Below are 18,930 nucleotides of genomic sequence, written 5' to 3' on the forward strand. Positions count from 1 at the left end.
CCGCCGCGCGCGCGCATCATACCTGTTCACTATTAACACACCATCATGTTAAAGCGCTTGAGCAGCTCTACAGCGCGTGGGCACGAAGAAGGAACACATCTGCACATCTCAAGACATCAATGTACATAATTACAAATGGGAGAGGATGTTGGATTGGGGATGTAGAATATTTTTTTTCAATGTACATAATTACAAATGGGAGAGGATGTTGGATTGGGGAGTAAAACTGAATACATTGTTTTAGTTATTTAAATGTCAAAGGGCTGGAACGACTACAAAAAAAAAATTGGCCATCTTTGAGCACTTTTAAATTTATTAAATTCTACAAAAAAATAGTCTTGTAAAATATCTAAACTTCGACTACCCCAGATTTTAATTATGTAAAAAAAAAAAAACTATGTGTTGCCGTTTTAGTTTGATGTCCCTGGAAAAAAGATTATTATTCTCAATTGTCCTGGCTAAATAAATGGGCGAATGAAATATAATCAAACTATAACTAAAGAAAAATCCATGTTTTGAATTATATTTATTTTGTTCTAGGCTTCTAGCTAACCTTATATGGCCAAAGATATTTTAAATACATAAAAAAAAAATAACTAAATATTTTTTACTACCCCAGATAAAAAAAACTTAAAAAAAACACATTGTTTTAGTTACAAAAAGCAAAAATAAATAAATGGGCATATACTATAATTTTTTATTCCCATGTTTTGAACATATTTACTTCTATATTCTGTCACATTGTTTATTCACCTTGTATATTGTAGGATATTTTAAATAAATAAAATACATATACTATTTTTTTTTACAGATAACATATACTTATCAATGTAAACATTGTTTTACATATACTATTTTTTTTTACAGATAACATATACTTATCAATGTAAACATTGTTTTAGTTACATAAAATAAATACATATACTATTTTTTCAGATAACATATATATACTTATCAATGTAAACATTGTTTTAGTTACATAAAATAAATACATATACATTTTTTTACAGATAACATGTATACTTATCAATGTAAACATTGTTTTAGTTACATGAAATAAATACATATACTATTTTTTACAGATGACATATATACTTATCAATGTAAACATTGTTTTAGTTACATGAAATGTCAGAAGACTAGAAGCAATAAAATAAATGTCTGAAAATATCTATCATAACTAAAATATATCGCATTTTTCTATTCTAATCTATTCTATTCTAGTCAACATTATTTGACTTGCATATTTTGGGATATTTTAAAATACATAATATTTTTAAACATAACATTACATATACTTATCAATGCTAACATTGTTTAGTTATAAGAAATGACATAAAGCTAAAAGCAGAATATATCATTAAAATAAATATTCTATATTATATCTTAATATTTTGTCACATAGAATTATAAATCTGTCATTATAAGACTGTGACTTATTTACTTTAATCAGTCTACTTTATCCACTTTAATAGATGAAGTAGAATGTATCTACTTTAGTCAATGATCTCATTTACAGACATTAATATCTTTGTTGTTTGTAATTTTCATGCTGTGTCAACTCAGTCTTGAATCTAGTCTTGTCACATTATTTCAGGTAGCAGTGTAGACAGGGTGAAATGTTACATTTTGAAACACTGTCTTACGTTAGTTCCGTAAGACATAAATTTAATACACTAGAATACGACATTTTAAATGAAGTCAAGCATACAGGACATCACTTTATGTCATTATTCACAGTGGTATTTGCTCTAAAGTTCAAAATTCATTGAAGCTCAAAGGCTGGAGGTGTTTGCTTTATTCCCTGCCACACCTGTAAGAGACAGCTAGACCTGCTGTACTTTGACCAGATGAAAGACATAGTAGAATATCCAGTATACCAAAGGTTTTGGTCTTAAAGGAAATAATAGGTAACTTCACTGGAATGACAAATCTGGTGGCATGTTTCCGCTATATTGTTTCATTTACAATTGCCTCTATATTCACTCATGCAATTAGAGAGAGAGAAAAAAAATTCCAAGTGAGGAATGTCACAATGCACTTCGACTGTTAAACGTTAAATAAGTACAGCATGCATAAGTGGCCTGAACACCCCACCCAATGCCAACACAGGGAAGACAGAGATATCCATTATGCAAATAAGGGTTGGAGTCCACTGTCTTCAGATGACAGCCTCCATAGTTAACGCTTTACTTCCTGAATGTGCTCTTTATCTCATCATTTATGCACGATCTTATTCAATGACAATTTGCATCAAATTAGCCTAAACAAAGAAACACAGCACATCTGTTTAAATTCTTCAGGCACTTTACTGTTATATAGCATGCAAAAACACATTATCACACTATCCTGGCTGTGTTATTATACACTTTTTTGCAAGTACAATTACATACCTACAGTACATACAATTTGGATGAGCTTTTTGTGCTTTTTATTTTATATGTTTAATTATGAGCTTTCGTAAACAATAATTCACAGAAAACCATGCCAAACTGAGCATGGGAAACTTTTGGAAAGATTAAACATATATAATGAGTATTGTACATCAACAAATATTTATCTTTGTTTATTCTCATAATACATTGGTACGCCCTTCCATTGACTCTTCCTAATAACTGAATATTGACATTATAAAAGATAAACTAGGCTAGTAATTATTTACTTATTGGCCACATGAAAGTTGCGTAATGATTTACGCCGATGCTGAGCAGTTGCAATGAATTACACATATCAACAACATCTGAAATAACAGTATATATGGTATTTAATGGTATATTTAGTATGTTACTCTAAACCTAATCCTTTTTTTTTGTCAAACAATATGTTGAGTGTTAACTTTACTAGACAAGGTTTCACTGGGTGGGGCCTTTTGCGGCATCAAACATCTTCTTTCTTCCTTCCATACCAGACATGGCCTCCACATTCTTCCTCCAGTCGCTGTCCTCAACTGGCCTCTTCTGCAGAAAGAGACAGAAGTGATACTACTAACTAGCTGTTTTTAAACATAATTATACGATCAGCAAATTATAGAAATTCCATTGAATATCACTATACTGAATTTGGGTTTAGCCTTTTGGGTGATTTCACTTGAGTGAAAGATTTGAAAGGAAAACAGGTTATTTTTTAAAGAATTGAGGTTCACTATTCATTTATAGAATTGTCCATCATTTACATGATGGTAGGGGGTGCTATTACACATCTCCTGAAAGAGTACTGAATGTCTGAATCAAAACACAGTGAAGAAGAAGCAGAAACAAGCAATCACATTTGTAAGCAGATCTATATGTAAAATAATGTGATCATCAAACATTAAACAGCATATAAATAAAATCTGCCTAACGTTACCGAATTAAATGTTGACCCAGGACAACATCAGCACCTCCAAAGCTTACACAGTCCTATACCATGTCCTGGTATAGGACTGTGTAAGCTTTGGAGGTGCTGATGGAAGCGATCTACTCCATCTATATTTTGATTATCTTTCTGAATCCCATCCAGACTAAGTCTTTGACAAAAACGCAATTTTCTTAGCTTTTTTTTTTTTTTTTTTTTTTTTTAATGAAACCTACCCACATTCAAGTATTGATAAAAATGAATGCATAAAACTAGAATAAAACATAAAAGCATAGAATATAAAAACTTTCATATAGTAAACACTGCAAACTATTCTGAGGGGCCATGAAAGGTTTGTGAAAATGATAAAAAATGCTGGCAACTTTTTTTAAAATGCCGGCAAGGAGAATTTTCTGTCATTTATGAGAGAGAAGGGGGCGCTATTACACACATACACAAAGATTACTGAATGTCTGGATCAAAACACAGTGAAGAAGAAGCAGAAATAAGTGAGTGCATATGTAAGCAGATGCATATGTAAAATAACGCGATCATTGATTATTAAACATTAGCAAGATGACTAGCCCCTGCTGGTAAATGTTGTAAATACACTGTATAGTTCTAAAAAGCATCTTTCTGCATTGAAGGTCATTCAAAAGAAGCCATGTATTCTGATGAAATGTATTTAAAAGGTTTTAATAATTATAATAATATTCAAAATCAATAATTCACTTTTCGCTTGCGAGTTCCTGAAGTTCTGAGGATCTCGCTGTTCTTGGCACATTTTCAGACATGAACAATTCAGAGGACTGTTAGACGCAATGAAGCAGAAGTAGCGAAAGATCTTTTCTTACGTATTGTGATGGCAATTCAAGTGTAATGAATTGTGGAAAAAGAACAAATGTAGGGCAGGGACTTGGTTCTATGGATCATTGTTGATTGGATGTTAAGATATCGGCGTGGCACTCAAATGAACGCAGGTGAAAGCGAGTTTTGATTTTGATTTAATGCCAAATTTAACTGGAGACTCGTCTAACTGGATCACTGAATCAGTTAGTTGTTTGTTGACTCATGAACAACCCAAAATTTGCGCATGAATCATTCAGTGTAATTTGCAAACCGATTCAACACGTTCATTGAAAAGAATCAGCTCATTCACAAAGCGGACATCTCTATGATGTGTTGGATTGGGAGCTGAACTCTAAAGGTTGAAATAATTAGGAAGGATATGTTCTTTTATGAAATGTAGTGGATTAAAAGGTTCAGTATTGTGCTTCGGAATGTAGACAAGTAGAGTTCAAGTCAAAGGACAGATTCTTGAAAAATTGTTCAAATACTGGCCACTACTGGGTAGTTGACGGCATGTGACTGATGCAGTTCAAAGAGATTTAATTGAAAGTAACTTAGAACATCCATTTAATCTTCTGGTTTAACTACACTATCCAGGGTTTTTTTCTCTATTGTGTTGCGTTTCATCTCTGATCAAATAAATTCATTTAGAAAAGGCTATTTCCATTGAATTCAGCTACACATCCACACAAAAGCTTTTCTAGTGTACCATACTTCTGTTGTCCACTCTCGTGTCTGTCATACAACACCCAACCTGTATTATATTCAAGACAAACACTGAAAATGTTTTCTTTTACTCCTCCGCTTCATATCCCATGAGCCTCTGCCTTTCAAACAGCTGCTTCTGGTGATGTCAACCTTCTGTCTGAGCTCTTTTAAGCTCTGAACAGTCAGGGTACATTGTTTCTTTTCGTTGCCTACTGCTTGATCCACAAGTTTTCCAAGTGCCAGTCCAGATAGAAGGTTAGAAATGTGAGTAATGTTTTCATTGGCATAACCTTGAGGGATTAACAGATTTCTCCCATTATCATTCCATAAAGTTTCTACTTGTGTAGTTTTTTTTAATAAGGTTTCATTTGTATCGATATGCCCATTTGACATGTGATTTGTCTTCACATGACGTCATACCTTCTCAGTATCCTCTTTCTTCACAGATTTGAGGTTGGCTCGTAGGTCCATTGAGACTTTGTGCTTTGAGCCTAGGAGAGATCGGAGGATGGCGTCTGCTGAAACCCTCACCCTCCTCAGGGTGGGACGCTTGAACTTCCCCCTCAGGTCCAGAACCTTAATGTTCAGGTCTTTGACCTAGAGAATGAACAGTTGTTTGTTTAAATACTTATTAAACATCTATAAGCATAAAGACACATTAAGGCTTTGTTCCAAAAGCTAGTGAGCTCACTACATAGATAGAATTCTCCTTCTTCTTCGGCATAATACATTGTGAAAAGGTAATCCAAAAAGTAGGCACCATCATACATTCCAGTTTCAAAGGTAGAATTGTATTCCTGCTTTTGAATAGGCCAACTTACCTATACGTACATATAGGCGAAAAACAATAGGTGAAATAAAGAGTATTTCAGAGATCATTATTCATTAAATAGTAGACAGATCCATGAAGCGGCACAACTGACGCTGTAAGTAGCTCCATCTGCCTATTTTTATGTGCATTTTGCGATATCGCATAAAAAAATGCCGAATGGAAACAACAAGATATGCATAGATTCTAAAAAAAAAGGTAAATGTTTTACCCAATAATAAAACATGCATAAATTACAATAGAAACAAATTTACTGAATACATTATTATATATGAAAAAGACCCCTCAGTGTCTTCTCCTACTGCCATAAATTACATTTTTCTTATTGATATTTGGCGCCAGTTTATCAGGAAGTGACAATTTGTTCTCTTTATCTCACTGGATGGAAACGGTTATTTATGTGCAAATGTTTAATGCAATATTCCAATTTTGTGCATAAGTTAATTATGCAACTTTGGATAGAAAAATAGCTAGGGGCAACATGATGAATGTAGTGCATCTTGATTAAATTCATACTAGCACTGTAGTACTCAGTATGCAATTTCGGACACAGCACATGAATTAGTTTTGGAGAAGGCAATCCTATAATACACTGCAATGAACAAATCCATTCAAAACAACAAACTAAGCAAAAAAAAATGTCAATTATTGGCAAAATCCTTTCAAAAGTGAACAGTACATCTAAATATATTTCACAATAATTAAAATGTACTACTTTAATTAATGTTTTTGTGTACTTTTATGTACTTTCTAAGCTGATCAGAGTGCCATGTTGTTAGCTTAGCAACATTCTAATGCTAAACATTATTGGAATCAGTTGGGAGTTGATTCCCATGAATAGCACTGTTTGTATTGCATTATTCCTAATTAGGTTCCATTTCAGTTCATATGTTCCCTTAGAAGGCAGTTGCCTATGTAGGGAGTAGACAGCATGACAGCTCACATGGTTTTGGAACAAAAGGTGGAAAATGTCTTCCACCTTTTCATGAAATCGCAGTTACTCAGAACTGCACACTAATATTAGAATCCTACAAATAGAGCAGATGAAGACAGCAAGTTGTGCCATTGTCCAGCTGGTTACTAAACTGTGGCTTATGTGGATTTTCATACCTCACGCTTATTCAGTAAGACTTTGGCTTCAATATCATAGCGCTCCTCATCCACCACATCAATCTTAGCATGAAGTTCTTGACAGAGTTCCTAAAAGAGACAGAAATGTTAATCAGGAATCCTTTTTGATGTGGATGTGTGTTATATTACACAGGGTGCCGACCGACAACATTAAAGCTTAACCAAAAGGCCTTTTGTTATGAGAAACCAAATATCATATGGCAATTTTCCTAGTTATCATTTTACTCAAACATACATCTCATAATAATGCCCATGGTTGGCTTTTTACATTGCAGTTAATCAAATTAAGACAGACAGGCATTGGGCAAGACATTTGCATTAGCCCTATGAAAGCTACTATGCAAATAAATTGGCAGAGTGGCGCAAGCAGCAGTGATTGTACCATTAGATTTCAAGTCGTGAGGATTTTCGTGAGGCACCGAATGAGCAAAACTGGAGGTGGTGTCTGGTGGTGGACTTCATTTGAAGAGCACTTACCTGAAGCTCAGCGAATGACATGCCCTGTGTCTGCAGAGGAGGAACTTTCTCCATCAGATACCTCTGCTTCTCCTCCTCTTTATCCAACACCTCCTGATCCAGCTCCTCCTTGGCTTTGGCCACCATCAGACTCTGAAAACACACAACTGTATGTAAGTGGGACTGCTCCAATATCCACACTTTTGGTCTTTGCTTTTGACCAAATGTTCAAGTGGGCATTGAGAACTTTTAACATTGGTTTACACACATTTCTGCCATCTAGTGGTGAGTTATTGAATAATAATAAAACATACTATTGTTTGTACTGTTCTTATGAATTTGTGCTTTGAACAAACCTCTTACCTCTAAGTATTAAAATTTATATCGTACCTCTTAATTCTCAAATAGTGCAGCTTGTTAAGAGGGGTGAATTATATATATATATAATGAAGTAAATGTTGAATTTATATGAGCTGCAAACCAACCTTTAGCATAAGCTTTCTTGAGGCTGAGATCTTGGACTTCCTCTAGGCACGAGATGTGAAAGTTATAACGCAGTACAGATAGTACAGATGATCAAATAATCAAAGTTTTAGTTATTAGAGAAAATAATGCATAACTTACCTCTTGCCTGAAAATACAGCATAAAATGTACGTTAGTATATACTGACAACTTATTACGAGATATTGTTGGTCTCAGAGAGCCACACTTACCCTTGTTCAGGCATCTTGGCGACTAAAAGAGAGCAAAATCCTTTTATTCAGTGTTTTCTAGATTAATTTGACACATAAATTCAAATTTAACTCAGTACTCCCACTGAATTCCCACTGATTGAATTCATGAATACATCACGGCCACATCCTGTCCTCCTCTGACCCACTCACATTTCCTGCATATCTCTAGTCAGTGACCGAAACGCCCCTCAAACAAAGTCATGAGTGATCCTACTACTTTCTCAGCTGGATTAACACAAAGAGCAAGAATTTGGACCTGTCCGGCTCCACAAATAGAAAGTTATCTAAAGAGCTAAAGCATTTGATGAAGGGTGACTTTTGGAAAAAAAATTATAAATGCTTGAGGTTGCAAGAATATGGTCAATTACTCACAAATATCAACACAGAAGTAAAAAAAAAAAAAAAAAAGAATAAGACAATAATGCAATATTTAATATAGTAGGGTATAATATATCAATATATAGTCCATCAGTTCTCAAAATCGATTTATATTATATTATATTATATATATTATATTATATTATATTATATTATATTATATTATATTATATTATATTATATTATTAAACATATCATCTGCAGAAATTATTCACAATAAACAGTAGTCCTCTTGATGAGTTACATCAACTTAATTAATAAAACTATTAATTATGTTAAATTATATTTCTCTAATGCATCATAATAGCCCACATGACCATTATGAAAGACTTTATTAATTATGAAAATTATTAGCATTTCAGGATGAAGAACACTGATAAAATATCTAAGTCTAGAATGTTGAATAATGTAGAATAAATGTAGAATAAAACATCTAAATATAGAAATGTATACAAAAAAAAAAAAAAAAAAAAGAGTACATCAAAATTAAGTTTGTAGTTTATTGTGAAATATACTATGTTTAAATGTCTATTGTGATCAGCAGATTCCCAATCAGTAGAAGCATCTTACCTTACAGTGTATTTGTATTGTGTTGTCCTCAAACTGATAATCGATAACGGAATAGAGATGTGCTCCCTTATTTAACCCAGAGCGTCTCTGTATCTCTAATCTGTCAGTGGAGGATATTATTAGAGCACAAATCTTTCACTCTCTCTCTCTCCTTGTCTGTCCATGTCTCACACATTAGGTTCATCTCATGGCTCCACGGCTCTTTACTATCTGTCTGTCTGTCTGCTGTGCCAGTGGACCATCACTGGTCTGGTTTATCTGCTCAAAGCCGAGTCGTCTGCTATGCTCTGAAATGTCAATATACAGTGGCTCCAAAAAGTATTTGGACACTTAAGCCGTTCTTAAGCCGATCTTAATTGTATTAGATTGGATTGTTTTGTGATAGAATTTTATTCTATCTTAATTGTATTAGATATAAAAAAAAATCTAAACAAATGTTGCTAAAGCTTTTCTCGGGACTAACACCACTTTTCTAAAGCAGAGATTTTTCCACACAGGTGTCCTATTGGAATAACCACAGGTGTAGATCATTATGTGAACTATCAACATGTTTCAGTAACATCTGGCAACCAGAAAAATGTCAAAATTAAAGAAATAGTTCAAACAAAATATGTTTTATTTTATTTTATTTTTTTTATTTACTCATCCTCAGGCCATTCAAGATGGTAGTTTGTTTCTTCATTGGAACAGATTTGGAGAAATGTATCAATACATCACTTGCTCATCAATAGATCCTCTGCAGTGAATGGGTGACGTCAGAATGAGAGTCCAAACAGCTAATAAATACATTACAATAATCCACAAGCAATCCACACCACTCCAGTCCATCATGTGAAGTGAATATGAGTGTGTGTAAGAAAAAATCCATCATTAAGACATTTTAACTTTAAATTGTCGCTTCTAGACAAAAAATGAATCCATAATTCATAATCTGTGTTCTCCAGTGAAAGAAGTCCATCTCCTCTTGTCCCCACACATCAAAATCCACCCACGTATTTGTTTAGAACTATTTTGGACTGTTTTCACTTGTAAGCGGTGCTTGATCTGTGCATATTTCATTGGATTCAGACTAGACAATATTTTTTTTTACTGGAGAAAGCAGATTGAGGACTCATGTTTTAAATGGAAGAGACAGTTTTAAGTTAAAATTGTCTATAATGATGGATTTGTTTCTCACAAACTCACAGCTTTTCACTTCACAAGATGTTAACTGATGTACTGCAGTGGTGTGGATTACTTGTTGATTACTGTGATGTTTTTATCAGCTGTTTGTTTCTCCAAATCTGTTCCAATGAAGAAAGAAACTAGAATCTTGAATGGCCTGAGGGTGAGTAAATATTCAGCAATTTTTCATATTTTGTGTGAAGTATTTCTTTAATTCTGACATTTTTCTGGTTACCAGATGTAAGTGGCTCCACTGGTGAGCAAGTGATGCAATACATTTCTAATAAATGCTTACATTAAAGTTCACTTAAGAAAGAATGTTTTCCTCTGGGTGTATTGTGTGTGTGTGTGTGTGTGTGTGTGTGTGTGTGTGTGTGTGTGTGTGTTTTAAATCCAGCAGCTGTCGAGCAGCAGGGCCACATTCCTCTCCTCACAGACCCCCCTGCAGCGCTGAAGCTTCTCACCCAAACCCTGATCCACTCATCCTGACCTAGAAAAACACTGACACAGCATGAAGGGCTCACTTAATTTGTGCAATTACTATGAATATGTATTTTTGGAATAGTACAGTAAAGATAGAGCATGCCTGAAGAAGAGACAGCACGGCTTATTAGGGTAAAAACTGTATATCATCATATTTCCCCAGTTGATTGATTACATTAAGAATTGCAAACCTTTTTTATATTACAAGTTTTTAATGTTATGTTTAAATATGCAAATGTGGCATTATCTAACTGAATATGCACTCATTTGCATAATTTTCCAGAACAGAAATCTGAAGTTTCTGTAAAGTTCTGTTAGGTTTTTTTTTTTTTTTAGGAAATTGATTTTAGAAATCGGTGTTATCACTTTATAAATCTGAAAATACTGTCACCGTGTTTTTAGGAATAAAATGTTGAATAAAACCAGGCGACTGATATATGGATAAACTCCTCTGTAAATATAAATATGAATACAGTATAGAAGTATATAAATGTATGGTGTATGTAAGTGCTGCTGATATGGAGATTTCTGACTCATTTTGAGAAAACGGACTGTAAAGATATGCACTGTATCTGAAGTGTACAGTCGTAAATAGATGTAATAAACACTTAAAAGTGTATTTTGGATGTTTTTGTTCCATTAGTTTGAAACAACTTTTCATGTTATGAAAAGCTGTATAACCCAAAATCTCCAAACTAACCAGTGCATGAAGAATCAATGTTTTTGCCTGTCACACCTCATCATATTTCAGTGTTGGTTTTATGAAGCCACTTGTTACAGTGGCCTGTAACACTAGTCCTGACCTTAGATCAACAAACCAGCATGTTTCCATCACATAGGGTCAATGTTATAAAAATATATTTAGACTAAAGTCAGACTGACGTCATACAACAGCAGCTACACTCTGCCAGATCAGTCATTCATTCAGTCCTCATGTGTGCCAGAGAACCTGCATCAGGGTTTTATCTATCTGGATCATGTCAACAGATGCTTCTCAGTAAGTGTTGCTTCACCCTCAAAAAAAAAAAAAAAATTATATATATATATATATTACATTAGATAGACATTTGAGCAGCTGAAATTCTTCATCCTAAACATTACTCCACATGATTTTTGAGTCAGTCTGCCCTCTGCTGGGGATCTGCACTGTCATCAAATCAATTGTGACTTTTTGAAGTGTATTATGTAACCCAGGGATTCCCAAACTCTTTGTCAGTGAAACTCTTTTGATCTAAAATATTTATTCGAAGTACCCCTGAGATTTTAAGCTAATATTTTAATAATTTAACAACACATTTTCATCTTCAGAGTTCTCTAATGTTGGGTAATGTTGGCTAATATTAAATTTTTCTTATGTATGTGTGTTTATTTTGATCGTTTTATTTTTTATTTATATAAATATATTTAAATATTTAATTAATGAGGACTAACCCACCCACAATCTTTTGGGAAACCTGACAAAATATAATTAGGGCTGTCAAATGATTAATCACGATTAATCACATGCAAAATAAAAGTTTTGTTTACATAATATATGTGTGTATACTGTGTATATTTATTATGTATATATAAATACACACACATGCATGTATATATTTAAGAAGAATATGTTATGTTTATATATTAAATATATTTATATATAATATAAGATATAAGAATATAAATATATAAATGTATATACATGTAAATATTTTCTAAATACATAATTTATTTGTGTGTATTTATATATACATAATAAATATACCCTGTAAACATACATATATTATGTAAACAAAACTTTTATTTTGGATGTGATTAATCGTGATTAATCATTTGACAGCCCTAAATATAATATAACTGATTAAATATAACTTTATAATATATTATTAAATATGTACGATAATTTCTTAAAAATTTAACACGTTGTAAATACATGTAAATACATATATACATTATTAATAAATTAATGAATAATGAAAATATACAAACATTGGCTGCTGTATAAAAATGAAGGCTACCAATGCACTAATTAGGCATAACTTTCCATTTATACATATATTACTATGTATAACTTATTACTTTCCATTTATTACATATTATTGCTTTAGTTACCTGGAGGATTTATTATAAATATATATATATATTTTTTTTTGGCATTTATGCATTTTATTTAGATAGGACAGTAGGTCGACAGGAAGTGGGTGAGAGAGAGGGGGCTGGGATCTGGAAAGGTCCGCGAGCTGGGACTCGAACTTGGGACGCCCAAAGCGCAACGTTGCTACATGTTGGATTCGCAGTTTATTAACAGAGATCATTCAGGCAAGTATCTGTTTACTGTTTATTAAACACAAGAGCAGCAGGTTAAAGAGGCGCGCTGAATTCATCAGGCTCACACTCGTCTGCTATTTTAACATAGTTTACACACACATGGTCTCTCTGCTTCTCACATGCCTCTGTCAATGACGCACACAATCTTCTGGAATGTGTCTGGAGAGAAACGGGACAACCACAGTCCAGAGAAAAAAACAAACATCATAACCTGAAGTTTTCTGCTTTCTGCTCTTTTTGTGTGTGTGTGTGTTTTCATTTCGCTTGAAGAGACGGTCCATCCAAAAGTACACATTCTGTCACCATTTACTTAGCTCATGTTGTTCCAAACCCGAATGACTTTCTTCTATGAAACACAAAAGATACTTTGAAGAATGTTGATAAAAACAGAACAATCTGAGAAAATAAGGAACACCTTTGTACCGTATTTACCCTAAAGGGTGCATATTAGTACCGAAAATCTACATATTTGTACCTTTCCTGCAGTGTTTATTATCAGAGCTCAGCTGTTCATTTCACTAGCTTATTTCTCTCATGACTCGTGAGTGTGTTTGAGCGTGAATCCGTATCTATGCAGTCTGGCTGCCACCGTGTGCCGCCTCTAACCCCATTGAAACCGCAGAGACACGCCTTTGGGAAAAGATGCCACAACATGTCCAGGTGCGGACTGATGCATTATGTAACTGGGAGAGACATTCAAGAGGAGTCAAACAAGGCAACCTTATTCACTTTGAACATTATGACATAACTACACATTTATAGCACTTATATACTTCTGAAGGAATTGCGACATAGCAAATTTAAGCTTAGCAACCTCTACAGAACAATTAGTAGCCTGTATTTTGGTCTAATTACAGTTAAACACTATATACACACACACACTCAAAGAGGACTTTATTCTGAAAGTGCTGTGCACAAGCCATTGCGTACATGTGGTGAGGTCCAGCAGGCTGTAAGGAAGCTGCCAGACTGCTGAGTCATCTCAAGACTGTGGCTTTTTTTAACAGAGCCTCCTCAGAAGCTCTGGCTCTAGGGTTTTCCACACAGACAATCTGTCTATTATTGCAAGGCCCGCAGGCACAGCCCAGGGCACTGAACGGCCTGGAGATGAGACCAGAGCTATACTGGAGACAGTCGAATATGGCAGTCGCTTCTTCAATGCTGCTTACACACTCAGCAGGGGATGTTAGTGGAAAGTCCCTTTGTTTGAGTGCACTGGTTAATTTGGAACGGATGGCAAAGTCATAATCGCAGAGTCATACGAATAGAGTTGAGCGGTGAGGCGTTCAAAATGTTCTTTGCCTCGTTCATTATACTTTATTTTACAGAATGAAGTTTATTTAGTGGCTTAAATTAATTTTATGTTACTCAGTGGCTGACATGATTGGCTTGTCAAAAAATGTTATATTCACCTGTCACAAATTCATTGACTTCTGAAAATCGAGTTTCTTTTTTGTTTTTGTTTTTTTTCCCAGGAAAGGATAATGAACAAACAAAGATGTTTTAATTGTCTCTTATAACAAAGATCTTTTAAACCCATGCAGATCCTGTTGTAAATAATAGTGAAATAACATTGAAAAATTACTAGAAATTAACTGTTGTAAACAATAATGAAAAATTACCCCTAGCATATTGTCAGGATTATGGACTTGTCAATGTGTGTTTTTGCCCCTGTGATCCAGTTTTGTCTTCCATTGATTGTGTTAATTTGATCCCAGGTGTGTCTAGTTTCTTCCCCTTGTGTTCCATGTCCCCGTTAATTTAGTCATTCCGGACACCTGTGTTTCCCCAATTATTCCTGCCTTTAAATACCCTAGTCCAGGGTTATTCAAATCTTACCCTCAAGGGCCAGTGCACTGCAGAGTTTAGCTCCAACCCTGATCAAACACACCTACCTGTGATTTTCTAATGATCCTGAAGACACTGATTAGCATGCTCAGGTGTGTTTGATCAGGGTTGGAGCTAAACTGTGCAGTGCACTGGCCCTCGAGGGTAAGATTTGAATAGCCCTGCCCTAGTCTATTCAGTTTAGTTTTGTCGGGTCTACCAGTTATATATATATATATATATATATATATATATATATATATATATATATATATATATATATATATATATATATATATATGGTGTGTATATGTGTGTATTATTTTAATATATATATGATATAATATTTCTAATATGCTGAATCAATAATGATTTTTTTTTTTTTTTTGTGGAAACAATACTTTTTTTTCAGGTTTCTCTGATAAATGGGAATTTTGATAGATCAGCAATTGTTTGCAATATAAATCTTTTCTAACTATTCAAATGTCTTAACCATCTCTTAATTTAATGTTTTCTGAATATAAGTAGTAATTGTGAAATGTATATAAATATAAACTGCATATTTAAAATATAATATATAATTTGACGTTTAAATATACATAAACATAAAAATGCATATTTAAACATACAATTATATAATATCTCTATATTTGTTGCTATCTTTAATATGAAACATGGTTTGTTTTTTTACATATGTCTTTTTAACTGTTATGTGTCTCATGGCCACCATAATAACATTGTAACAGCTGGAACAACAGCGTAAAAACAACATAAACATTTTGGACCCTGACTCTTTTTACTTTAGTCAAACTGGAACTGATGCTCAGTGATGATAGATAGTATCTACTTTATGTGTAGTGATTTATCAATGCTCTTTATGCTTCAGACTGAGTAACCCCTCAGAGTAATTAGTTGTATATTACAGTTTGCATATAACATTGTTTTTCCCTGCTCTTCATAATCAGATCTGACCCCTCACTTAAGTACTACATGTGAGGATTTCATCAGATTCTCAGTGACTTTGAACGGATCTTTCACGGTCTCTCATTTAATTTTGAGATTTATTAAGATTAAGATAACAAACCGGTTATGACATGTTTCAGATTAATACTACACTTCCCTTCATGCCTCAATTTGTTAATGCAGCACTGCACATATTACTGCACAATAGCAAAACATATTCATCCTGACGAAAAAGCCCTGTTTGACAACTTCTTTGATGGCCTTGCTGTGAAAAGAAGGAATGGCGGGACATTATTAGTCAGTGAGGCCATTGTCCGGGCATGTGCCGCAGAGACACTTGAGGTTGAGAGTCGAGAAAGCGACTGAGAGCTAAAACACTTCTTCTAATTAGCATTAAAAATCCTGCTGTCGCCTCGGGCTTCGAGAAACTAATTAAGAGAGATTCACACCGATATGCCTTACAAAGCCACAAAATAATTATTTTTATTTAAACAATGTGTACCTAATCACATAATGTGCAGAACACATTTCCTCTATAATATTTTTTAACCATCACAACACAGACGTTTATTTTCTAACTTTGGCAACAGCTTGGTAGAATTTGGAGAAAATTGTAGTAATAACAGCATTGCCCAGTGAAAAAGAAAATAAAAACACATCTATCAAGTTTTCCGTACAGTCAGGATACATTCCAAGGAACAGCAGTCTGGTTTTCCTGCCGTGCTATGTGTGCAGATGAAAACCTTTACAAGTGAATGAGTCCAGATTCACTGTTCAAATACTTATGAAATGTTAAACAGTGCAGCTGTGAGTCATACTTCATCTATGGTTAATGTCTCCTAAAGCAGCATCATGCTTTCACTTATAATACTGAGTGTAAGTCCTCCATTTAGCATGAGGTAAATGTGTCTCTTAAAAGTGTAAAGTCCATGCCAAAATCCACACTGGCATTGTGAGGAGTGAACTTAGCATTGAATTATGGTGAAGAGCAATCCATTGGGTCTCTGTTGTTGTTGACCTCTTAAGTAAAAGTGCATGGAAAAACTCCACTGTGTACAAAACATCTATGGCCCAACACCCACATGTACAAATCCACCCCGCTGTGTCTGTGAGCAGGCCAAAAGTTGTCACTCTGAAAAATGGTGGAAGCACAAAAGAAAAGAAATATGTGAGTTGTAAAGTTCTCTGCGTTTTTCATCAGGTGTTTCCTTAACATTGGGCTCCTGCCTTCACTTTCTTTTCCACAGTTTCTCTCTCTTTTGGATCCAATCCTGTGTCTAGGTGGAGAAATCTGGGGGATACAACAGTTATACTGCATTAGTGGAACATTTCAATACTTATGAGATGTGGAAGGAATTACAGATGCATCCAGTTAAATCCATTTTTTTATTCATATTTTTCCATGCACAAATGGAAATGGCATAAAATCTAATTCTGGCTATCCAAATTGGGTATTAGTAATGCATGATTGCAAATTATTTTTAAAGCCAAGAAAATCTAATATCTAGTTTAAATCCACGTTTCATTCAGCATTATCTAATTGCTTTTGCTTTATGGATGGGGGCTGATCAAGCATGAATGCCTTTTAAATACTTAAAGAATGGGCACAAACTGTCTTTTGGATTTTCTAATAAAATTTGGAACCAAAGGGGATCAAATAATAACTTTAAAACATCCTATTGCATAACACGAAAAACACAACAGAATTTTGTATACATTTATTAGTGTATGTGCTTTGGAAACCCTTTTGAATTTAATTAATGGCAGGACAATTACTTTGTGAGTTATTGGTGTTTTTTTTTTAAAAAAAAATCTTTTTTTTTTTTTTTATCCTGAATAACATCTGCTATTCATTTACTGGATCGAGATCTATGAAAGACACACTGAAATTCATGACTAAATATTCCTTTATAGTCCTAAGAGGCTTTACTAAAGGTTTTGCATGGAATAGCTGCCTGAGTCCCAAAAAAAAGATAAGAATTTCCAATTGGAATTTTGATGATAATTTGGAACCGATTCTAAAGGATCATATTGGGAATTTGCTTAAAATTCCAACACATAAAACAAAAGTAGGCCTATTACAAAAATATTTAATGCGCATCACCATTAGGAAAACTACTCACATGGAACATCAAATTGAATAAAAAAAAAAAAAAAAATTAATTTTAGAATCGGTTCCAAATTATCATCAAAATTCCAATTGGAAATTCTTATCTTTTTTTTGGGACTCAGGCAGCTATTCCATGCAAAACCTTTAGTAAAGCCTCTTAGGACTATAAAGGAATATTTAGTCATGAATTTCCGTGTGTCTTTCATAGATCTCGATCCAGTAAATGAATAGCAGATGTTATTCAGGATAATAGGTTCCCGAGAACGCGTGAACGCTTCTCCATACTAGGAGCACATAAGCAGCCCTTCCAGAATAAACATCAAAATCAGCTGTGTTTACCCTCAAAGCTCGACGTCTCCCTCGCCGCAGCTGCCCAGATGTGACAAATGTCTGTTCCTGCCGGTCTGAACGGCGACGCGGTTTTTGAAGCGCACCAGCGCGAGCGCGATCTCCGCGTTCCACGCCGTTCCCTCCTGCTGGCACCTGAAGTCAATCTCCTTCCCGCCGTTCATCACGATGGTGAAGTACACCAGACCCCGTTTATACTCCACGCAGTCCAGCGTGGTCATCTGCTCGAAGCGCATCTCTTTACTGCTCTCGCCTTTACAGTCGTACAGCCGGAGCCCGTCCTCCGACAGAACGCAACGCTTCTTCTTCCACAGCTGCAGAAGTCCATTACTCCTCTTCTCCAGATAGCCGTCCTTCATGACTTTACACTGGTTCATTCTGAATGAAGGTTGGTGTGAAACCAAAAACTATCGTTAATCAGAATCGGCGAAGCGTTCGCTGCTGTTTTCGCGTAGCGTTAACGACATTGCACGCAAACGCGCGTAACCGCTGTGCGCCCACTACATACAGTATACAACGCCTTCATGTACTTCGTTTCTGCTGAAAATGAGCCCTGTAAAGAACCCGTTCCTGATTCTAACGCATCGTCGCTGCATTGCCGCCAGGCTCCTCATTGGCTAAAGATCAATTTCCGACTTTTATATATTGTTACAGTCTACTTGGAAGTCGCGTAATCTGGGCATGTTGGTACTTGCTCCCCTGAAAGCGACTCTTCTCGTGTTTCTGAAGGTTCTTTCCC

General features: G+C 34.7%; 2 protein-coding genes across 2 annotated transcripts; both read right to left on the bottom strand.

The window, feature by feature from the left end:
* Window positions 1-2,289: 2,289 nt before the first annotated feature.
* On the bottom strand, window positions 2,290-9,134 carry LOC109067418 (troponin I, slow skeletal muscle-like). Its single transcript, XM_019084363.2, has 8 exons — window positions 8,990-9,134; window positions 8,021-8,042; window positions 7,931-7,937; window positions 7,792-7,833; window positions 7,328-7,459; window positions 6,830-6,919; window positions 5,311-5,487; window positions 2,290-2,957 (listed from the first exon to the last, which is right to left on the bottom strand). Exons 2-8 carry the CDS (start codon window positions 8,032-8,034, stop codon window positions 2,853-2,855), a joined length of 567 nt encoding a protein of 188 aa, XP_018939908.2. The 5' UTR covers window positions 8,035-8,042; window positions 8,990-9,134; the 3' UTR covers window positions 2,290-2,852.
* Window positions 9,135-15,666: 6,532 nt separating this feature from the next.
* On the bottom strand, window positions 15,667-18,930 carry LOC109048631 (pleckstrin homology-like domain family A member 3). The gene is made up of 2 exons (XM_042750908.1): window positions 18,183-18,930; window positions 15,667-17,024 (listed from the first exon to the last, which is right to left on the bottom strand). The coding sequence occupies exon 1, from the start codon at window positions 18,566-18,568 to the stop codon at window positions 18,185-18,187; it is 384 nt and encodes a 127-aa protein (XP_042606842.1). The 5' UTR covers window positions 18,569-18,930; the 3' UTR covers window positions 15,667-17,024; window positions 18,183-18,184.

Source organism: Cyprinus carpio, chromosome B23 (genome assembly GCF_018340385.1).
Source record: "Cyprinus carpio isolate SPL01 chromosome B23, ASM1834038v1, whole genome shotgun sequence".
Taxonomy (NCBI): Eukaryota; Metazoa; Chordata; class Actinopteri; order Cypriniformes; family Cyprinidae; genus Cyprinus; species Cyprinus carpio.

Excerpts from the sequence above, each read along its gene's own strand:
- LOC109067418 (XM_019084363.2), bottom strand. Across the intron at positions 7,460-7,791 it reads CAAGAAAGCTTATGCTAAAG|AGTCTGATGGTGGCCAAAGC; the intron begins GTTGGTTTGCAG and ends GTGTGTTTTCAG. Across the intron at positions 6,920-7,327 it reads TGTCATTCGCTGAGCTTCAG|GAACTCTGTCAAGAACTTCA; the intron begins GTAAGTGCTCTT and ends TGTCTCTTTTAG.
- LOC109048631 (XM_042750908.1), bottom strand. The coding sequence starts at position 18,568 with ATGAACCAGTGTAAAGTCATGAAGGACGGCTATCTGGAGAAGAGGAGT.